We start from the raw sequence: 22,126 nt of genomic DNA, 5'->3' as shown, positions 1-22,126 counted from the left end.
TAGCACGAACTGCTGTGCCACTGTGCTGCCTCTGTCACACTTTTTCCCTCCTTTTTAAGGCACTAACACCACACAAGAGCACTGTTACAAGCAAAGTGAAGAAGCATCTGCATTTGCCTCTGCACACTTCAGACCCAAACCTGTGCTGCAAAACCGTGAGAGCAAACACCTTCTCAAGGAGCTGGGCTGGTCAAGAATCTCAGTCAGAGCTGTGATTCCCAATATATAACCCACTGATCTATTACTTAAAGTAATTTTAGAACTCAAACAGTGGGATTTAATTGAAGTCCAATCACTTATGTGTTGGGAAACAAACAAAACTGCAGACGCTGAAACAAAATCAGAAATACTGGGAAAAACTCAGCCAAGTCTATCTATCCGTGGAAAGAGAAAGATAGGGAAAAAAAACAGCCTGATATCTGTAAGGTGACCATTAGCTCTCGCCATCTCACACCATAAAGTAAAACACAGATGTACCTATTAACAAAGACAGTGTGGTCTCCTCTGCATTGGAGAAACCAAATGCAGGTTGGGTAATTGTTTTGTAAAGCACCTACACACAGTCGGCCAGGGTGATCCCAAATCTTCTGTTGCATGCCACTTTAATTCCCCATCCCAACTCCCATTTTGGATCTGTCTGTGGACTCTTCCACTACCATAGTGAGGCCAATGTAAACTAAAAGAACAACATCCTTCTTATAAGAATTGAGAGTGCTGCTTATCTGGTGCTCTGTGCCCGTGATGCTGCTGCAAGTAAGTTTTTCATTGCACTTGTGCATATGACAATAAACTCGGCTTTGACCTTGAACTTATCTTCTCTCTAAGCACTTTACAACCCTCTGCAATGAACATTGAACTTCCGAACACTGGGTCATCTGCTCTCTTGTTGTTTTCCAATGGTCAGTGTGAACACTGAATGCACTGCACTGGGTTGGAAGAAGTGCAAGTGAATCGCGCTTCACCTGGATTGATTGGATCCCTGGATGGTGGGAAGGGGTGAATGAACAGATGTTGCATCTCCTCTGGTTGCATGGGAAGATGCCGTGGGGAGTGGTGGTGGGGATGGAAGAGCAGACCAGGGGGTTGTAAGGCAAGCAGCCCCTGTGAAATGCAGAGAGGAGAAGGGAAAGTGTGACTGGTGGTAAAATCATGATGTATCTGGTGTAAATTGGAAAGGAGCATCATAAGTGGCACACAAATACTGAGGAATTCCTTTTTTTTTAAAAAAAAAGTGGTCCTTTCAGTTCAGAAGTGAAGGCACTTCAAAAGGGAAATGAAATGTCATGTTCATATTTTACTGTTGACAGCTACATCAGAAATTACAACAATGTATTTCCTAATCTAACCATCATCAGAACAGAGGGAGATATAATTTCAATCCAGCCACCCAGTGTTGTAACTAGACCATAAGACATAGGAGCAGAACTAGGTCATTTGGCCCTTCGAGTCTGCTCCATCATTCAATCACGGCTGATCTTTTTCAACCCCATTCTCCCACCCTTTCCCCGTAACCCTTAACCCCCTTACCGATCAAGAACCAGTCAATCTCTGTCTTAAATACACCCAATGACTTGGCCTGCACAGCCCTCTGTGGCAACGAATTCCACAGATTCACCACCCTCTGAAGAAATTCTTCCCTCATCTCAGTTCTAAAGAGACATCCCTTAATTCTGTCTGTGCCCTGGGACCCTAGACTCTCCTGCTAATGAAAACGTCCTCTCCACGCCCACTCTATCCAGGCCTTTGTGGAAAGAAAGGCCCAGCATGATTTTTGCAAGGTGACCCTTAACTCTTGCTGTCTCACCACCATAAAATAAAATACAGCAGTAACCTAATGATTAACATAAAAACAGACTGCATGTGATTTGTACAAAGGAAAAGATTAGCAAAAATTGTGGGTCCCCTACATTATGAGACAAAGGAAATGATACCATGGAATAAGGAAATGGAAGAAAAATTAGTATTTTGTTGCCATTTTCATAGAAGAACATCTGTTGTCCAAAAGAGTGGACAACAGGTCTGGAAAAATACCGGAGAAATTAATGGGATCTAAAACCATGAAACCTGCAGGAACTAATAATCTGCAATCCATGATTTTGAAAGAAGTGACTATGGCGCTGTTAACATCACACCCCAAAAATTACACAGCTTCTTGAATGGTTATGAGATTGGAAGGTAGCGAATGTACCCCTAATATTTAAGAAAGGAGGGAGCACAAAATTGAAATGACAGACCAGTTGACTTGATACTAGTTGTGGGGAAAACTCCGGTAAGTGTGAGGTAGTGAGGAATAGCAGGATAGTAGGAAAAATGCTGGAATCTATCATTAAGGAAGCATCAGCAGGGTATTTAGAAAACAAAAATAGAATTGGGCAGAGTCAACATGTATTTATGAAAGGGAAATTACACTTGATACGTCTTTTCAGAATTTTTTTTGTTAGGTTGTAACTAACAAAATAGATGAGGCGGGATGAGAAAATGTGCTATATTTTGGATTTTCGTAAGGTGCCACACAAGTGGTAATTAAGGAAAGTTGAGAGCCCAGGCCACTGAGGGGAAATATATAGGCACGGAGTGAGGATTGGCGAACAGATTTAAAAAAAAGCAGCAGGAAGTTTTGAGTTGGGAGGTTGTGATTGATGGGCTGCCACAGGGATTGTGGTTTGGATCCCTGCTGTTCACTGCCTATGTCAGTGATTGGGATGAGTCAACCGACGTTTGCTAAAGATTCAAAGTGAGATGGCAGCTTGTGTTGCAAGGATATGGAGAGTTTTCAGGAGGATATAGACGGACTATGTAAACGGGTGAGGATATGGCAATTGGAATGTAATGTGGAAAGATCAGAGGTAGTAAAAGCAGAAAGGAAGTCTGTTTTCTTTTAAAAAGGTGATTGTAATTTGCTTTTCAGAGGGACCAGAGTGCCCTTGTACACTGAGAGCTAAAATGCAGTTACACCAAGCAATAAGCAAAACAAACAAGATGTTAGTTTTTATTGCAGGAGAGTTTGAGTGCAAGAGTAGGGATGTCTCACTGACATTATACAAGGCTGTAACAAGACAGCAGCTGAAACAGGGGTCCGGTCTCCCAACCTAAAGAAAGACATACATGCGGCGGAGAATCGTTCACCAAGCAAAGGTTCACCAGGCTGTGGGGTGAAGAGGTTTGTTCTATGAAGAGAGATCTGATAGAATGGGCCTGTACTTTAACGTTGCAGAGGATGAGACTTGATCTCATTGAGCAACACACAAAGCGCTGGGGGAGCCCAGCACTTTTTTTGGGGGGGGGGGGGGAGGGGGGGGGGGGAAGAGAAGCCCAGCAGTTTGCATGCTGCTCCATATTCCAGCAGCTGCTATCTCTTGTGTCTCCATCCCATTGAACCATGCAACATTCTGACTGCACTGGAGAGGGTCGATGCAGGGATGAACACTTTGATTAGACCACTACGCAAAAAAATGTATTTCACTGTGGGTTTTGATGTATATGTGACTAGTAAAGAAATCTTATCTTAATTGGAGTATTGTGTTCTGTTCTGGTCGCCTCATTATGGGAGGGATGTGGAAGCTTTAGAGAGGGTGCAGAGGAGATTTACCAGGATGCTGCCTGGATTGGAGAGCATATCTTGAGGATAGGTTGAGTGAGCTAGGGCTTTTCTCTCTGGAGAGGAGGATGAGAGGTGACTTGATAGAGGTGTACAAGATGATAAGAGGCATAGATCAAGTGGACAGTCAGGGACTTTTTCCCCAGGGCAACAATGGCTAACACGAGGGGACATAATTTTAAGGTGATTGGAAGAAAGGTACAAGGGGGATGTCAGGGGTAAGTTGTTTTTTTTCCACGGAATGGTGGGTGTGTGGAACGCACTGCCGGCAGAGGTCGTGGGGGCAGATACATTAGGGACATTTAAGAGACTCTTAGATAGACACATGAATGATAGAGAAATGGAGGGCTATGTGGGAGGGAAGGGTTAGACAGATCTTAGAGCAGGATAAAATGTCAGCACAACATTGTGGGCCGAAGGGCCTGTACAGTGCTGTAGTGTTCTATGTTCTATGAATTTTTCCCCCAGCTGGGGTTTCGAGAACCCAGGGACTTCATCACAAGATGAAGGAGCAGAAGTAGGCCATTTGGCTTGTTGAATCTACTCCGCCACTTCACCACGAGCTATTCTTCCATCTATCCCCAATCTGCTGCCTTTTCCCCCATATCCTTTGAAACCCTGACTCACTAGATACCTATCAATCTCCTCCTTAAACACCCCCAATGATCAGGCCCCCACAGCTGTATGTGGCAATGAATTCCATAAATCCATGACCCTTTGGCTAAAGAAATTTCTTCTCATCTCTGTTTTAAATGGGTACCCTCTTATTCTGAAACTGTGCTCTTCATCAAAACGAAAAGAGGACAGAATCACAGCTTGGTACGGCAACCGTTCTGCCCAGGACTGTAAGAAACGGCAGAGAGTTGTGGACACAGCCCAGCGCATCACGAACGCCACCCTCCCCTCCTTGGACTCTGTCTTTACCTCTCGCTGCCTTGGTGAAGCAGCCAGCATAATCAAAGACCCCACACACCTGGGTTTCTCTCTTCTCTCCTCTTCCATCAGGCAGAAGATACAGGAGCCTGAGGGCACGTACCACCAGACTTAAGGACAGCTTCTACCCCACTGTGATAAGACTATTGAACGGTTCCCTTATACAATGAGATGGACTCTGACCTCACGATCTATCTTTTTGTGACCTTGCACCTTATTGCACTGCACTTTCTCTGTAGCTGTGACACTTTACTCTGTACTGTTTTTACCTGTACTACATCAATGCAATCTGTACTAACTTAATGTAACTGCACTGTGTAATGAATTGACCCGTACGATCAGTATGCAAGACAAGTTTTTCACTGTACCTTGGTACAAGTGACAATAATAAGCCAATACCTGCTTTGGCCCATCTCATCCTCGCTGACTGCGATGCTATCCACACTAATCCCATTTGTCTGCATTAGGCCCACATTCCTCGACACTTTTCTTCTCCAAGTAACTATCCAAACACCTTTTAAACATCTTAATTGGATCGGCTTCCACCACCTCCGTTGGCAGCTCATTCCAGACATTAGCTACCCCATGTGAAAAACTTACCCTCAGATCTCCTTTAAGTTTCTCCCCTCTCACCTTAAACCTGTGCCCTCTAGTTCTAGACTTCCCAGTCCTGAGAAAAAAAACTCTGGCTATCCATTCTATATCTGCCCCTCAATTTTATACACCTCTATAAAGGTCACCCCTCAGCCTCAGCCTCCTACGTTCCAGTGAGAATAAATCCATTCAGGACCAAGATAAGACATTTCTTCCCCAAAGGAGAGTGAATCTGTGGAGTCACTGAGTATGTACAAGGCAGAAATCAAGAGAATTTTAGAGATTAAGGGAATTAAGGGATTATTGGGGTTGGTGCAGGGAAGTAGATTAAAGATCATCTGTAAATGACACAGCAGGCACAATGGGCCAAATGGCCTCTTCTTGCTTCTATTTGTTTAGTAGGAACAGGATTGGCTCATGCTAAAGTTGCATGATTCAACACTATTTATTTACTATGTTTTCAAGATACATGTTGCAATAGACAGCAGGTGGGGCACAATTTTCTGAGACAAGAGGTTGATAAGTGAAATGGAGAATATGTGATGGGGGAGGGGTTGGTAAGCATGGAGGTGCCCAGAGAAGACACTTCTTTGAATTGACGAGCATCAAAAAAAAGAGCCTATGCTTTTCTATTCCAATGATACAAAGTGATGTAAAAAGAGTAGGTTTAGCACAGTGGCACAGCCAGTCGAGCTGCTGTCTTGCAGTGACACAGGTTCGATCCTGACTTTGGGTGCTGTGTAGTTTGCACGTTCTCCCTGCGACTGTGCAAGTTTTCCCTTGGGTGCTCCAGTTTCCTCTCACGTTACAAAGATGTGCGGGTTGGTGGGTTAATTGTCTACCGAGTTCCCCCTAGTGTGCAGATGAGTGGTAGAATCTGGGGGTGGTTGATAAGAAAGTGGAGAGAATAGCTTCCAGGGAAAACTAAGGGTGAATGGGAGCTGGCAGAGAATCGACGGAACAAAATGGTCTCCTTGTATGTTATAATGAAATATGGAATATAATAAGTAATTGTAACACTTGGGCAACAACTCAAATGGAAAAAGAGCGGAGAGAATTTAGATGATTTGAACTTCACGTGCCAAAAGTGACATCTTGTCAACAGGATTTTGGCAATGTCAACTGATATCAAACCTTCTGGGAGCTTGCTGGAATCCAGGATGGGTACAATGGAAAGGTCTTAGTTGTGGCTTACTTAACTTGTACGCAGGAGGCAAGAACCCCATGGTGTGGTCCACATGATCCAGAAAGGATCTCTCTCAATATCACTATTTCCAACCGACCTTGAGTAATAGTAAGCTTGTCTAGACACCAGGGAGCTACAGTGGTACTTTGGTAATGAAATGAGTGCACAGGAGATCTGTTATCAACAAGAAGAAATAAAAATCTTACATTCTTCCTCCACTAGTTCAGCTGGTTAAAAGACAAAGAAGGTTGGCCACAGGGTCCTAAGTTCAACCACCCCAGTTTAAGCAGAAACTGAGTTCTACAACTGGACAGTACAGCCCAGGAACAGGCCCTTTGGCCCACAGTGTCTGTGCTGAGCATGATGCCAATCCAAACTGATCTCACCTGCCTACACATGGTCTGTAGCCCTCCATTCCCTGCCTGTCTAAATGCCTTTTAAACATTGCTACTGCATCTGCTTCCACCACCACCCCTGGCAGCGCGTTCCAGGCACCCACCACTTCCGTGAACTGGGCTGGGTAGAGGAGAAGACAGCAGGGATAGGACATAGAACAGTACAGCACAGGAGAGGCCCTTCGGCCCACGATGTTGTGCCAAACTAATTAAACCAATGACTCCTAATTAATCAAATCCCTCTTTCCCGCACATTGACTGTATCCCTCCCTTCTCTGCATATTCATGTGTCTACCTAAGAGTCTCTTAACCACTCCTATGCTCTCTGTCTCTACCACCATCCCAGGGAGTGCACTCCAGCCCCCCACCGCACTCTGTATATAAAAAAAGAATGCCTTGCACATCTCCTTTATATATTCCCTCCTCATTTTAAATACATGGCCTCTAGCACTAGACATCTCAATCCTCAGATAAAGGATACTGGCTTGCATAATTTTATCAACTTCTCTATATGTCCACTCTGCCTTGCATAATTTTATAAACTTCTATATGAGGTCTCCCCTCAGCCTCCCCCACTCCAGAGAAATCAGCCCCAGCTTGTCCAACCTCTCCTCACAGCACATGTCCTCCAAACCAGGCAGCATCCTGGTGAACAACCTCTATGCCCTCTCCAAAGCCTCCGCATCCTTCTTACCAATGAGGTGACCAGAATTGAACTGCATTCTTTGTCATCGTCAACTGGAATACAGAGCAAGGACAGGAGAAGCCACACTGATGCCTGCTACAGTCAAATACCCCATCAGGCTGCATGCTCAGAGTGAATATCTGCATGTTGGAGAGCTGGAGCAGATTCCACTGTGATGCCTGCTATTGCCAAATAACATGGTGACAATCAGACAGTACACTCACTTTGCCAAAGAAAAAAGTGACTTGGTAATCATCCGTGATTGTACAAAAGTGTAACAAGTTGGAAGACATTGGAAAAAAAAACAGCCACTTTTAAATAGCCCAGTATAAAATAGTCTGATACTCCAGTGTTATTACTGAGTGGAATACCGAAATTAATTGCATCCGTGGAAGTAGGCAGTAATGCACAGATATTCTGAGTTCATTATTTCATAGGATAGGGGGAATTCGCACACAGAATGAGCAGCTCCTCCTTCCCAGGCTGCATTCTTTCCATCGATGGGACAAACATGAAAATTAAAAACATGATAATTTATTCCAGTGGGCATCAAAGACATGAAACACACGAGCAGAGCTGGAGAGAGATATTATCTGCCCTTCATCAGAACACTCAGGAGATCTCACATCTTTCCAGTTGCCAAATCTCCACCCACTGCCTCATTTGATGGTTGCAGAGAAACTGGATCAAGGTTAGGCACTTTCATACAGCCGTTTGTTACAACTGTCTTTTTATTTAAAAAGTGTAAGGGTGTCAACGTCCAAAGTGTGAAAGGAAACTCCACATAGATACAGGCTTGCACACGATGAAGATCTTAGATTGGATGGTTGCTGGAAATATAGGAAGCTTAATTAATGAAGGCACTTATTAGTTTTATTCAGGCACCAAAAGGTCCACATTTCACTACCGGAGTTCAGATTTGGCTCATTTCAGTTTTAAAATGTACTGCATATCTGAAGACCCACTGGCGTCAAAACAGTGAAGCGACTGTTCCTTCTTTACAAAGCCAAACTGCCTGTGGAAAGAGCCTTCTGTTGTTGTTTTCCTGCACCTCAGCAGGTTGTCTCCGATGGTGATGGTTTTAATGGAGGGCAGGTAGTTCAGTATGGCACCTGGCAGAGTGGCAACACCAGACTTTTCCAAGTCGAGTTCTTGCAGGGAGCTCAGGCCATTGAACACTGCCACATTTAAGGATTTCAGGCTGCAACTGTGTGACAAGTCCAAGGCTTGCAGGTTCTGCAGCCCTCTAAAGCTGTTGGGAGACAACTCAGTTAGTTCTGGAAGACCCTGCAGGGACAAGCGGGTCAGGTCCTGCAACCCTACGAAAGCATTCTCGGGAATGTCGGGGATTACATTCCGGCCCAGACCGAGATAGCGCAATGGGATGTTAGAAAGGTAACGAGTTGGCACTGTACTTAATCTATTTCCTGATAAATCCAAGCTATGAATATTGGGCACAGCTTTATCCAAACTTCGGATAACTGTGGTTATCAGATTGTTTGAAAGGTCCACAGTCAGGGATTTCATTTGGCTCTTGGACGTGAAAGCATCTAGGTTTATGTTACGGAGTTTGTTGCTGCTGAGGTCAACTTCTCCGAGGGGCAGGTTTGAAAAGATTCCCTCTTCAAGTACTTCCAAGGAGTTATGACTCAGGTTTAAGGCCTCGAGGTACCTCAGTTTGGAGAAGGTGCCAGAGGACATGCCCGTGATGTCATTATAGCTAAGGTCGAGGCTCACCAACGTTGTGTAGCCAGGTCCTGTAAACATCAAGGGAGAGATGTCCTTCAAATGGTTGTGTGACAAGTCCAGGTAAGAAGTATCCAATGGAATGGGGACCACAGTGAGGTGAGATCCAACATCACTGCAGTCAACTTTGGTTAGACTGAAACTACCAAACATCCCGAAGCTTTCCACTTCACAGTGACACTCTGGTAAGCAAGTCATCCAGCCACTGTTACAGGATACGAGAAACACAGCCAAAACCAACCAGGCGGAACGAGCCATCGTCTACCTGCATTGAAAGAGGAGAAAGGGGTTAATAAGACAGGTTAGAACCTGTTCCAAGTTACAAAACAAAATAGTTACGGAGCTGAACAAAACATTTGAAAAATAAACAAGATCGCCCTTTCACTTGAGCCAAGTTCTACTTCCCAGTTGGATAGAATTACTGAAATTAACAGCAAAATAACAAGTTACAGCATCCAACTGAGCCAGTGAAATGAAAGGACCAAGTGGTAAAGTATCCAGCTCAAGAATTCCTTAAGTAGCACACAGAGGGACTGCCTTTCTTTTAATAAGGTAATACCAAGCGGCAAGAATAAAAGATAGACAATGTGTTGTTCTGACATCAATCAGAAGGAAAAAATGATCTTGTGTGAATAAGCCTTAAGAAGTACGTGCACTTTACACCACGTATACACACACAGACACATGGTTACAAAGATATTCATTTTGTGATTTTATATCCAGACCTAATGCAGGTCTGTGAGCAGTGGTGTTGTGTCAGGATCAGTACTGGGACCTCTGTTTGTAATACGTCCTATCTGGATGCATCATGACTTGGTACGACAACTGATCTGCCCGGGACCGCAAGAAACTGCAGAGAGTTGTGGACACAGCCCAGCGCATCACAGAAACCAGCCTCCCGTCCATGGACTCTGTCTACACTTCTCGCTGCCTTGGTGGAGCGGCCAGCATAATCAAAGACCCCGCCCACCCAGGTCATTCTCTCTTCCCCTGCCTCTCCCATCAGGCAGAAGATACAGGAGCCTGAGGACACATAAAACCAGGCTCAAGGACAGCTTCTATCCCACGGTGATAAGGCTATTGAACAGTTCCCTTATACGATGAGATGGACTCTTGACCTCACAATCTACCTTATTTGACCCTGCACCTTATTGTCTAACTGCAATGCACTTCCCTGTAGCTGTGACACTTTACTCTGTACTGTTATTGTTTTTACCTGTACTAACTCAATGCACTCTGTACTAACTCAATGTAATTGCACTGTGTAATGAATTGACCTGTACGATCGGTATGCAAGACAAGTCTTTCACTGTACCTTGGTACAAGTGACAATAATAAACCAATACATGTGATATGGATGAAAATGTAAGTGGTCTGATTAGTAAGTTTGCATAATGCTATTACAGCACCAGCAACCCAGGTTCAATTCCTGCCCCTGCCCATAAGGAACATAGAACAGTGCAGCACAGAACAGGCCCTTCGGCCCACAATGTTGTGCCGACATTGCTAATCCCTTTTACCTACAGAATGTCCATATCCCTCCACTTTCCTCTCATTCCTGTGCCAAGTTTGTACGTTCTCCCCATGTCCGCGTGGGTTTCCTCCGGGTGCTCCGGTTTCCTCTCACATTCCAAACACGTACGGGTTAGGAGCCGTGGGCATGCTATGTTGGTGCCGGAACAGTGGTGACACCTGCGGGCTGCTCCCCAACACACTCTTAGTAGCGCAAAAAAGACGCATTTCACTGTGTTTCAATGTACACGTGACTAATAAGTAAATATCTCTTGAAATTGGTAGAGTTGTAAACAGTGAGGAAGGTTGTCAAAGGATAGAGATCATTTGGAAATTAGCATGGAGAGGTGGCAGATGGAGTTTAATTCAGACAAGTGTGAGGCGATGCATTTTGGGAGGTTAAATGCAAGGGGAAAGTATACAGTAAGTGGCAGGACCCATAGGAACATTGACATAGAGGGAACTTGGGGTCCAAGTCTGTAGTTCCCTGCAAGTGGCAACACAATTGGTGGTAAAGGCGGCGTGCGGCATGCTTGCCTTCATCAGTTGGGGTGTTCAGTATAAAGTTGACAAGTCTAGGTGCAGCTGTATAAAACATTGCTTAGGACACCTTTGGAGTATTGTGTGCAGTGTGGAGACCAGAGCTATCTGCGCAGGCTTTGGAGAGGATGCAGAAGAGGCCCACCAGGATGTTGCCTGGATTGGAAGAGTTTTAGCTACAGGGAGAAGTTGGAAAAACTTGGATTGTTTTCTCTGGAGCGTTAGGTGGGGCGAGGGTCACAAGATGATGAGAGGCATAGATTGGGTAGACAGTCGGAATCTTTCTCCCGGGGTGGAAATGTCACATACCAAATGGCATAGATTTAAGGTGAGAAGGGGAAAATTTAAAGGAGATGTGTGGGGCAAGTTTGTTTTTAAAACAACGAGAGTGGTGGGTGCCTGCAATGTGCTGCCAGGAAAAATAGTAGAAGGTACAATAGCAATGTTTAAGAGGCATTTAGACAGACACATAAACTGGCTGGAAATCTCACAGGCATCTCACAGGTGGATAGGGTAGTTAAGAAAGCTTATGGGATGTTAGCTTTCATAAGTCGTGGGATCGAGTTTAAGAGCCGTGAGGTAATGATGCAGCTCTACAAAACTCTGGTTAGGCCACACTTAGAGTACTGTGTCCAGTTCTGGTCGCCTCATCATAGGAAGGATGTGGAAGCGTTGGAAAGGGTGCAGAGGAGATTTACCAGGATGCTGCCTGGTTTAGAGAGTATGCATTATGAGGAGAGAGTAAGGGAGCTAGGGCTTTACTCTTTGGAGAGAGGGATGACAAGAGGAGACATGATAGAGGTGTACAAAATATTAAGAGGAATAGATAGAGTGGACAGCCAGCACCTCTTTCCCAGGGCACCAATGCTCAATACAAGAGGGTGTGGCTTTAAAGTAATGGGTGGGAAGTTCAAGGGAGATATCAGAGGGAGGTTTTTTACTCAGAGAATGGTTGGGACATGGAATGTGCTGCCTGGGGTGGTGGTGGAGGCTGATACGTTGGTCAAATTCAAGAGATTGCTAGATAAGCATATGGAGGAATTTAAAATAGGGGGATATGTGGGAGGAAGGGGTTAGATAGTCTTAGGCGAGGTTTAAAGGTCGGCACAACATTGTGGGCCGAAGGGCCTGTATTGTGCTGTACTGTTCTATGATTCTACAAAATAAAGGACATGTAGGCAGAGGGGAGAATTAGTTAGATTGGCATCATGCTTGACACATACAAGGTGGGCTAAAGGGCCTGTTCCTGTGCTGTACTGGTCTATGTTCTAATAAGTAATAATTTAAATTGAAAGCCATGCAATTTAAAATTAAAGTTAATTTTTTTCTCCGTCTCTGTGCAACAATGCAAAAGGTGTTACTGAATAAGCCATATTCCCTCAAACAGTGTTAAATAAATAGTACAAAGTCATGATTTTTTTTGGTCAGTAACTTAGTTTTCCATTTCTCCCCACCCCCTATTTAATCAAACACAAGAAAGAATTTGAAGTTAATTTTCCACTTGTCCTAGCAGTGCAATCTGGACCTTGCATAATGTTGCAGACCGTTTAAATATACGAGTTACACCCAATCCATGTTTCTGGTGAATTCTTAAGCTGGTTGAAAATCCCCTGCTTGAATCAAGCAACATTGATTGCATAAACTCTTCAAATCAGGATCATTTTGGAACATAGAACAGTACAGCACAGGAACAGGCCCTTTGGCCCATGACGTATGTGCCGACCATGATGCCAAATCACATTGAACCTACCTGCCTGCACATGATCCACATCCTTCCATTCCCTGCACGTTCACATGCCTGTCTAAATGCTTCTTAAATGCCACGGTCGTGTCTGCCTCCACCACCACCCCTGGCAGCACATTCCAGGCACCTACACTCTCTGCAAAACAAAACTTACCACGCACATCTCCTCTGAACTTACCCGGCACATCTCCTCTGAACTTACCCCCACCTTGAAACCATGCCCTCTAGAATGTGACATTTCTACCCTGGGAAAAAGTCTATCTAATTTCATATATATGTGTATGTATGTATGTATGTATGTATGTATGTATTTAACAAAAAATCAGAAGTATCCACTAATTTAAATGCAATTCAGAAGCCTTGCTTTTCCCTTGTACGACCTCGATGTGATGAAATGATCTGTATGGATGGCATGCAAAACAAGGTTTTTCCACTGTTCCTTGGTACACGTGACAATAATAAGTTAATTTAATTTATCAATTTACCTTTCATAGTTGTCACTTTTAAAATGCTTTTATTCCTAGCTGGAGGGCTCTTTGACATCATTCTCTAATTATATCTTAGTGATTCATTTTCTGCGAGGATACATGAAATTCAGCAATGAATAAACAGCAGAAAAGTTCCATGATTTCACATCGGGAGAGCAAGTGTATTCAAGGGTTACTTGATCCCCATTCCAGTCTTAAACCGAGTCACAAGACATTGCCCAAGGCAGATGAGAAGTTAAACAAAACTTCCGCTTTAGGGAAAATAAGCACAAGAAATAGGAGCAGGAGGAGGCCATCTGGCCCGTCGAGCCTGCTCCGCCATTCAATAAGATCATGGCTGATGTCGCTGCGGACTCAGCTCCACCTACCTGCCTTTTCCCCATAACCCCTAATTCCTCTACTATGCAAAAATCTCTCTCACTGTGTTTTAAATATATTTAATGAGGGAGCCTCCACTGCTTCCCTGGACAGAGAATTCTACGGATTCACTACTCTCTGGGAAAAGCAGTTCCTCCTCATCTCCGTCCTAAATCTACTCCCCCTGAATCTTGAGGCCATGTCCCCTAGTTCTAGTCTCTCCTACCAGTGGAAACAACCTTCCTGCCTCTGCCTTATCTATCCCTTTCATAATTTTATGTTTCCATAAGATCCCCTCTCATTCTCCAGCGAGTATAGTCCCAGGCGACTCAATCTCTCCTCAAAGGCTAACCCCCTCATCTCTGGAAGATTCACAAGATGTGGTCAGTTGCTGCCAACGTCAGTAATCATTGCTCATCCCCTTAAGAGGCTGTTACACAAAGGTGGGCCTGGAGCAACACATGCTCAAGACTGGGTAAGAACAGATTTGTTTTGGTGAACGATATTAGTGTAACAGAATCTGGTTTATTATCACTGACTTAGATGACATGAAATTTGTTGTTTTGCGCCAGCAGTACAGTGCAAAGACATAAAAAATACTATAAATTACAAAAATAAATAAATAGGGCAAATAAAAGGAATGACGAGGTCGTGTTAAACCTCTTAGCTTCAAGGTTGCCATTATTGAGATTGGCTTTTACTTTTGTAATTCTAAAATTGTATTTAATCATTTTAATTGAAATTCCCTCGCTAGCATTGGTAGAGGATGGGGGAGGGAAAGAGAGAAGTGAAAAATTGAACTCATAATTGATCTGCGGATCAATGTTCTCAACTGCTGGCTCCATCCAAAAATATTTCCAAGAGTAGGCGAGTATTTATCTCCAGAGGCTGATGTATATCCCATGATAAACATTTCAAAACACATTACTTGATCACGTTGGGATCTTGCTGTGCATCAATTAGCTGTAGTTTCTTATGAGAGTGACTGCATTTCAAAAGTATTTCATTAGATGGGAAGCGGTTTGGGATATCCTGACAGGGGCGTGAAAGGCGCCACATAAATGCAACCCTTTTCCTTTCTCCACTGCTCATCTCTCTCCCATCACTATCCTCGGCGATTTCCCACACAGGCAGTGCCCAGGTTATGGCAGGACTCCCTTCCTGAGGACTGTTCTTCAGTCGGAGGTGGACAAAGACGGCGTGCGGGAGGGGATTCCAGTGAAAGCAGAGACAGGGCAAGCTGGTGCGGGAAGCGTGGCCGCCAGCTGAGAGTGCTCAGTGCTCCCAGCTCTGCTCGACTTATCCCAGCCCCGAATGTTGTGGTTTTGTTGGGGGGGAGAGAAGGGAAGGCACACAGAAATGCCCCATTCCCACCCAGCAGAAGATGCCTGCAGCAGCCAGCAAATCCATCCTCATCCGTCCCGCCAGTCTCCTAAACACTCATTCGTATGTACGGGACGTCCACAAGTTGGGCACTCATAACCTGGGGAGGACCTGTGGTTAATGCAATTGTACAGGGTCTTGGTAAGACCACACTTGGAGTATTCATTGACTTTGGTCTCGCCGCCCAAAAGCAAAAAAGATGTATTTCTCACCAAAGGACACACAAAGTGCTGGAGGAACTCAACGGGTCGGGCAGCACCTGTGGAGGGAAGTGGACAGACCAGGTTTTGGGTCGAGACCCTTCAGCTGGACTGAAAGAGTACGGGGGAGATGGACACTATGGAAAGAAGGAAGGAAGGAGTGAAGCAAGAGCTGGTAGGCGATAGGTGGATCCAGGTGAGTTGGGGGAAGGGAGACTGGGAACAGGTTCTTAGCATGACAGGTTTGAGTAGATTAGGCCTCTTCTTTAGTTTCGAGAGGTGGCCTCAATGAAAATTCTTAGGAGGGCTCAACAGAATGTTCACGGGGAAGGTGTTTCCTCGGACTGAGGACTCTAGAACCAGGGGTCAGTCTGAAAGGGGTCTGCCATTCAGGATCGAAATACAGAGAGATTTTGTCACTCATTGGTCAGTGAATCTTTGAAACAGCACCCACCCAGTCTTTCCTACCCCAGAGGGTTGCAGAGGCCGAGTTATTGAATTCATTCAAAATTGAGATTGATAGATGTCTGGATATTAGGGAAGCCAAAGGATGCAGGGACAGGGCAGTGAAAATGGAGCTGAGATACAAGTTCTATTGTTACAGCATTGAATGGCAGAATAGGCTTGAGATACTGAATGGACAATTCCAGCTTCTACTTCTTATATTTAGATTCATATACAGGCCCTTCGGCCCAACTTGCCCATGCTGACCAAGATGCCTATTTGCACTAGTCCCATTTGCCTGCATTTGGCCCACATCCCTCTAAACCTTTGTAGCGGTTAGCGTAACGCTATTACAGCGCCAGTGACACAGGTTCAATTCCCGCCGCTGTCTGTAAGGAGTTTGTACATTCTCCCCGTGTCTGCGTGGGTTTCCTCCGGGTGTCCCGGTTTCCTCCCACATTCCAAGGACGTACAGTCGAGGAGCTGCGGACATGCTACGTTGGCACCGGAGGAACGGCGACACTTGCAGGCTGCCCCCCCCCCCCCCCAGCACATTCTCAGCAATGCAAAAAGATGCATTTCACTGTGTTTTGATGTACATGTGACTAATAAATAAATACCCATCCTACTGTCTTTTAAACACTAATTATACCCACCTCCGCCACTTCCTCCGGCAGCTGGTTCCATATACCCACCACCCTGTGTGTGAAGAAGTTGCCCTTCAGATCCCCGATAAATCTCTCCCCTCTCACAAACCTATGCCCTCCAGCTTCAGACTCCCCTAACCTGGGACAAAGAATGCATACTCTAGCCACACCCCTCAATCTTATAAACCTCTATCGGGTCATCCCTCAGCCTCCTACGCTTCAGGGAAATACACTACTGGTAGCTGGGAGCTGACCCTTCAGCCCAAGATGTTGGTGCCAACCACGATGCCAAATTAAACTAGACCTATGTGCCTGCAAATGATCCTTGTTCCTCCATCCCCTGCCTCTTTGTGTGTCTGTCTAAATGCCTCTTCAACACCGCTTCCACCACCACCCCTGGCAGCCCGTTCCAGGCACGCACCACCCTCCGTGTTAAAAAAAACTTCCCCTGCACATCTCCTTTAAAACTTCCTCCCCATCTGTGATCTGTACATTACTGAGCAGTTTGTACAGCACAGAGTTCACACAAAGTCCTCAGAGATCTTTTTACTTTCTGGTCATTATGTGACATCCGTAACCCTCACACTTCCCACAGATGCACGCAACATGTAACATAACTACACTGCATGAGAACCGCACGGGCTTGGTTCCGCCTCAGTTTATTTAATTACACTTCTCAAACTTCTCTCATCGCCAGGGCATGCTCAGTATTTATGGTCTGCTACAATTAGCAGGTGGCAGCAATTTTTTGTTGCTGAATATTCCTCATCCCAGAATTAACTTTTATCCCACTTCTCATTCACACCTTGTGCATTAATCAAATACCTTTTAAGTTCACAAGACAAAGGAGCAGAAGTAGGCCATTCGGCCCATCAAGTCTGCTCCATGAGCTAAACTAAACTATTCCTATCTAGCCCCAATTCCCGGCCTTTTCCCCATATCTCTTGATATCCTGACTAATTAGCTACCTATCAATCTCCTCCTTAAACACCCCCAACGATCGGACCTCCACAGCTGTATGCGGCAACGAATTCCATAACTCCATGACCCTCTGGCTAAAGAACTTTCACATTTCTGTTCTAAATGGCTACTCTCTAATTCTAAGACTGTGCCCTCTAGTCCTGAACTCACCCACCAAGGGAAACAGCTTGGCCACATCTACTCTGTCCAGTCCTTTCAACACTCTAAATGTTTCTATGAGGTCCCCTCTCATTCTTCTGTACTCCAATGAGTGCAGTCCAAGAGCCGGCAATCGCTCCTCGTATGTAAGCCCTTTCATTCCGGGAATCATCCTCGTAAATCTTCTCTGAACCATCTCCAACATCAGTACATCCTTCCTAAGATAAAGGGCCCAAAACTGCACACAGTATTCCAAACCCAGGGTATAAATGTCATGAAAATTAGCATTTTGCAGCAGCAGCACAGTACATTACAAACATAACATAAATTATACATAACTCACACAACAAAGTAAACAAAAATAGATGAGCATTAGGAAGACAAGAGATTCTGCAGATGCTGGTATTAATGCACTCTGTACTAACTCAATGAACCTGCATTGTGTAATGAATTGACCTGTACGATTGGTTTGCAAGACAAGTTTTTCACTGTACCTCCGTACAAGTGACAATAATAAACCAAATACCAATCTGCAGCAACAGACACAAAGCGCTGGAGGAACTCAGCAGGTCAGGCAGTATCTGTAGAAGGAAATGGACAGCCGAGACCCTTCATCAGGACTGAAGACTGATCCAGCACTTGTGTGTATAACGTTAGTGCAAGTTGAGGAAAATATAACCAGATGCAGAATTAGGGTTTTTCAGGTCGGTTCAAGATCCTGATGGCATTGGGGAAGAGGCTTTAACTCCTGCAGAGAGAGGCGCACTCAACCCCTCAGACAAACTTTTAGCTACGTTTTTTTTAAATATCCATAAAGTTGATAGCCTGCATGAGATGGGTTAGCACAATCGTGCCCTCATTTGAAAACTTCCTTGGAATTCCTCAACCTCCCTATTTTGTTTCATTTTTTTTACATGTGCCTGTTAGAGAAGGTTGTTTCGTTCTTTAAAAAACAAAATAAAAGGGAGGTTGAGGAATTCCAAGTAAGTTTTCAAGTGGTGAAAAGCTGCTTACGTTTCAACAAAGTAATCCAACTTTTTGCTGAAATGTTTCGGGTCAGATCACAAGGCAGAGAGGGGGGAGGGTTTTGCAAGTCGGTGAAAGATTCAAGACGCTGGACACAAAAGCCACGGACTGAGCTGGACCAGCACCTCTCTGCCGTTTCACATGCAAGTGACACAACTAAAGTGGTTATAGCGTCTAGACCCAGTCCCGAAATCCAAATGATGGGAATTAGTCACATTCTTCTTCAAAAGAAAAAAACCTCTCATTTATTCCATCACATCGCCAATTATTGCAAACAATCATCGCCACAAGAGCCCGGGAATTATTGTTCTTTTTAAACAAAACCTCTTCAACCGCGTTGTCTGGTTCCCTGCGGTCAAAAAGCCCAGGACTGTCCGATGGTATCTCATCGGTCACTCGTGGTTTAACTTTAGAAATAACAGATTAGCACTTTGCAACCACTGGCCCTACGCTCTTGCAAAGCAACGCTGGTGAAAATAATGACTCGGGCGTACATAGGCTGGGAGAGGGAGGTTGTAAGGGGGCTTGAAACCTGATGCGTGTTATTCCTAAATGTCTGCACTTTTTTTGCCCGGAGAATCGTCACTATTTACTTTAAAAGACTTAATTGCAACCAATTCAACAAGGAATTCGATTATGCATGTGTTGGAGGTTGGGGGCGACTTTTCAAATAGTAACTGCAATCTCTGAAATTACTAGAAGTATTATTTTTTAAATAACAAAAAAATCTACGTGGTCCGGGTCAAACATTGGTAATAAGAGAAGAAACCCCAATCAGAATGCCTTAAAATCCGCCAGAAGTTACCAGCAGTGCAAACTAGCTACAACTTCAGTGGATCAATACTAAAATTAGTTTTGCAACTTAAAACAAAAATCAATAATGCCCAGATTAAGACACAGTTTAAGCTGCCTTCACGTAAAGGGAATTGGCTTTACTTGCAGAATTCCGAGCTCCTAATTTCTGCCTTGGTAACGGAGGTTTAGCAAACTTACCGGCTCTGCAACGTGTACACCCCCAGCACTACTATACTAAGCGAAGTGCAGAAAGACTTCTTGTCCGGACTCCTCGGATCTCCTTCCAGCTTCTAACGCCACGCAACTCCAACCTCTGCTAACGTTCACGCTTCCTCGGGTCCAAGACGACAGAGGGTGAGGAAGACAAAACTGAAAACACACCTTTCGACCGGCCCATCGCCCGCCCGTTCACTGACCCGCAACACACAATAAGCTGCCTTGCGGGGGGAAGAAAACGCCTCCAGCCCTCAGTGTCACCACGTGGGGGCGAAAGAGGCTCACAGCGCGCGCGGGGTGAAGACTGGCCAATCAGCAGCGGCGCCACATCCAGGTGACGTTCGAAAATGGAACGCTGAAATTGTCAATGGAATCCTGAAATGTATCCAGTTCACAAACGATACACCCGTTGGATACATTCACACCGAGCAAGGATTTCCAGGCTAAAAGGGTGGATGGGAGTGTTAAATTACACTCAAATCTCTTTTAATCCCGTTAGCAAACGTCCGAGGGTGAAACGCTCCTAAACCAATGCAAATAATTTGCTCTGTCCTGATGAAGGATCTCGTCCCGAAACGTCGACACACCCCTTTCGCCTCCACAGGCGCTGCTTGACCCGCTGAGTTCGTCCAGCTGTTTATTTCAGTTTTTGCAGCAACACGCTAAAGGCTGGAGGAACTCAGCGGGTCAGGCAGCTTCCGTGGAGGGAAGTGGACAAGTTGACGTTTCTGGTCGAACCCTTCATCTGGACTGAAAGTTAGAGGGGAGATGGCCGGTATAAAGAGGTGGAGGGGAGGAAGTATCACTCCTCTATTTTAGGATAGAGAAGGGTTGTTCCTTCAGCTTTGACTGACTCCTCTGCCACTCCTGTGAATAATGACACATTGTGTCCCATTTTATACTCATTCATTCATGCGATGTGGATGTCTCCCGTTCAGTGACCGACTGAACCCTGCAACTCTCTGAGAGTTCTGCTTCCTTTTAATTGTGGCAACTTGCTCTTCGTTGAATTAGTTCAAATGTCAAGACCCTAATCTCTGAAATTCACTCTCTCAACCTCCCCACCTCTCTAAAACCTCCCAAAACCTATCATATTGACCAAGAATTCAGTCATTTATTCTAATATCTCCTTCAGTGAATTTGTCATAGAGTTGTACACCATATACCAAAGTTAAAGTCCAGTTTATTCCCATATGCACATGTACATGTAGGCACAGGCGCAATGAAAAACTTACTTGCAGCAGCATCACAGGCTCTGGAACATACTCAGCTCTGGAGCATCTGGACAGTAAAGACACCTATGTTAGACTATTGTTTATTGACTACAACTCTACCTTCAAGACAATAATCCCAAGCAAGCTTGTTACCAAACTCCGAGACCTAGGTCTCAACACCTCGCTCTGTAACTGGATCCTTGACTTTCTAACAAGCAGACTGCAATCAGTGAGGATAGGCAGCAATACCTCCGGCACGATTATTCTCTCACACTGGTGCCCCACAAGGCTGCGTCCTCAGCCCTCTACTCTACTCCCTATACACTCATGACTGTGTGGCCAGATTCTGCTCTAACTCCATCTACAAGTTTGCAGAGAATACCACCGTTGTAGGCCGTATCTCAAACAGCGATGAGTCGGAGTACAGGAAGGAGATAGAGAGCTTAGTGGAATGGTGTCGTGACAACAACCTTTCTCTCAATGTCAACAAAACAAAAGAGCTGGTCATTGACTTCAGGAAAGGGGGCAGTGTACATGCACCTGTCTACATCAATGGTGCTGAGGTCGAGAGGGTTGAGAGCTTCAAGTTCCTGGGAGTGAACATCACCAATAGCCTGTCCTGGTCAAATCACGTAGATGCCATGGCCAAGAAAGCTCACCAGCACCTCTACTTCCTCAGGAGGCTAAAGAAATTTGGTTTGTCCCCTTTGACTCTCACCAACTTTTACCGATGCACCATAGAAAGCATCCTATCTGGATGTATCATGGCTTGGAACGGCAACTGCTCTGCCCAGGAGTGCAAGAAGCTGCAGAGAGTTGTGGACACAGCCCAGCGCATCATGGACACCAGCATCCCTTCCTTGGACTCTGTCTTTACCTCTCGTTGTCTTGGTGAAGCAGCCAGCATAATCAAAGACTCCACCCACCCGGGACATTCCCTCTTCTCTCCTATACCATCGAGTAGAAAGTACAGGAGCCTGAGGGCACGTACCACCAGACTTAAGGACAGCTTCTACCCCACTGTAATAAGACTATTGAATGGTTCCCTTATTCAATGAGATGGACTATGACCTCACGATCTACCTTGTTGTGACCTTGCACCTTATTGCACTGCACTTTCTCTGTAACTGTGACACTTTACTCTGTACTGTTATTGTTTTTATCTGTACTACATCAATGGACTCTGTACTAACCCAATGTAACTGCACTGTGTAATGAGTTGACCTGTGCGATTGGTTTGTAAGACAAGCTTTTCACTGTACATCAGTACAAGTGACAATAATAAACAAATACCAATACCAATA

At 44.9% G+C, this 22,126-nt stretch overlaps 1 protein-coding gene across 1 annotated transcript; it reads right to left on the bottom strand.

The window, feature by feature from the left end:
- Nucleotides 1-1,505: 1,505 nt before the first annotated feature.
- On the bottom strand, nt 1,506-19,878 carry tsku (tsukushi small leucine rich proteoglycan homolog (Xenopus laevis)). Its single transcript, XM_052026075.1, has 2 exons — nt 19,591-19,878; nt 1,506-9,402 (listed from the first exon to the last, which is right to left on the bottom strand). The coding sequence occupies exon 2, from the start codon at nt 9,393-9,395 to the stop codon at nt 8,316-8,318; it is 1,080 nt and encodes a 359-aa protein (XP_051882035.1). The 5' UTR covers nt 9,396-9,402; nt 19,591-19,878; the 3' UTR covers nt 1,506-8,315.
- Nucleotides 19,879-22,126: the final 2,248 nt, after the last annotated feature.

The sequence above is a fragment of the Pristis pectinata genome, chromosome 11, assembly GCF_009764475.1.
Source record: "Pristis pectinata isolate sPriPec2 chromosome 11, sPriPec2.1.pri, whole genome shotgun sequence".
Lineage (NCBI taxonomy): Eukaryota > Metazoa > Chordata > Chondrichthyes > Rhinopristiformes > Pristidae > Pristis > Pristis pectinata.
The sequence above is the reverse complement of the archived record's forward strand: the minus strand, read 5'-3'. Positions and strand labels throughout refer to the sequence as shown.

What these genes read in the sequence shown, in the direction of transcription:
- tsku (XM_052026075.1), bottom strand. Translation starts at nt 9,395, where the DNA reads ATGGCTCGTTCCGCCTGGTTGGTTTTGGCTGTGTTTCTCGTATCCTGT.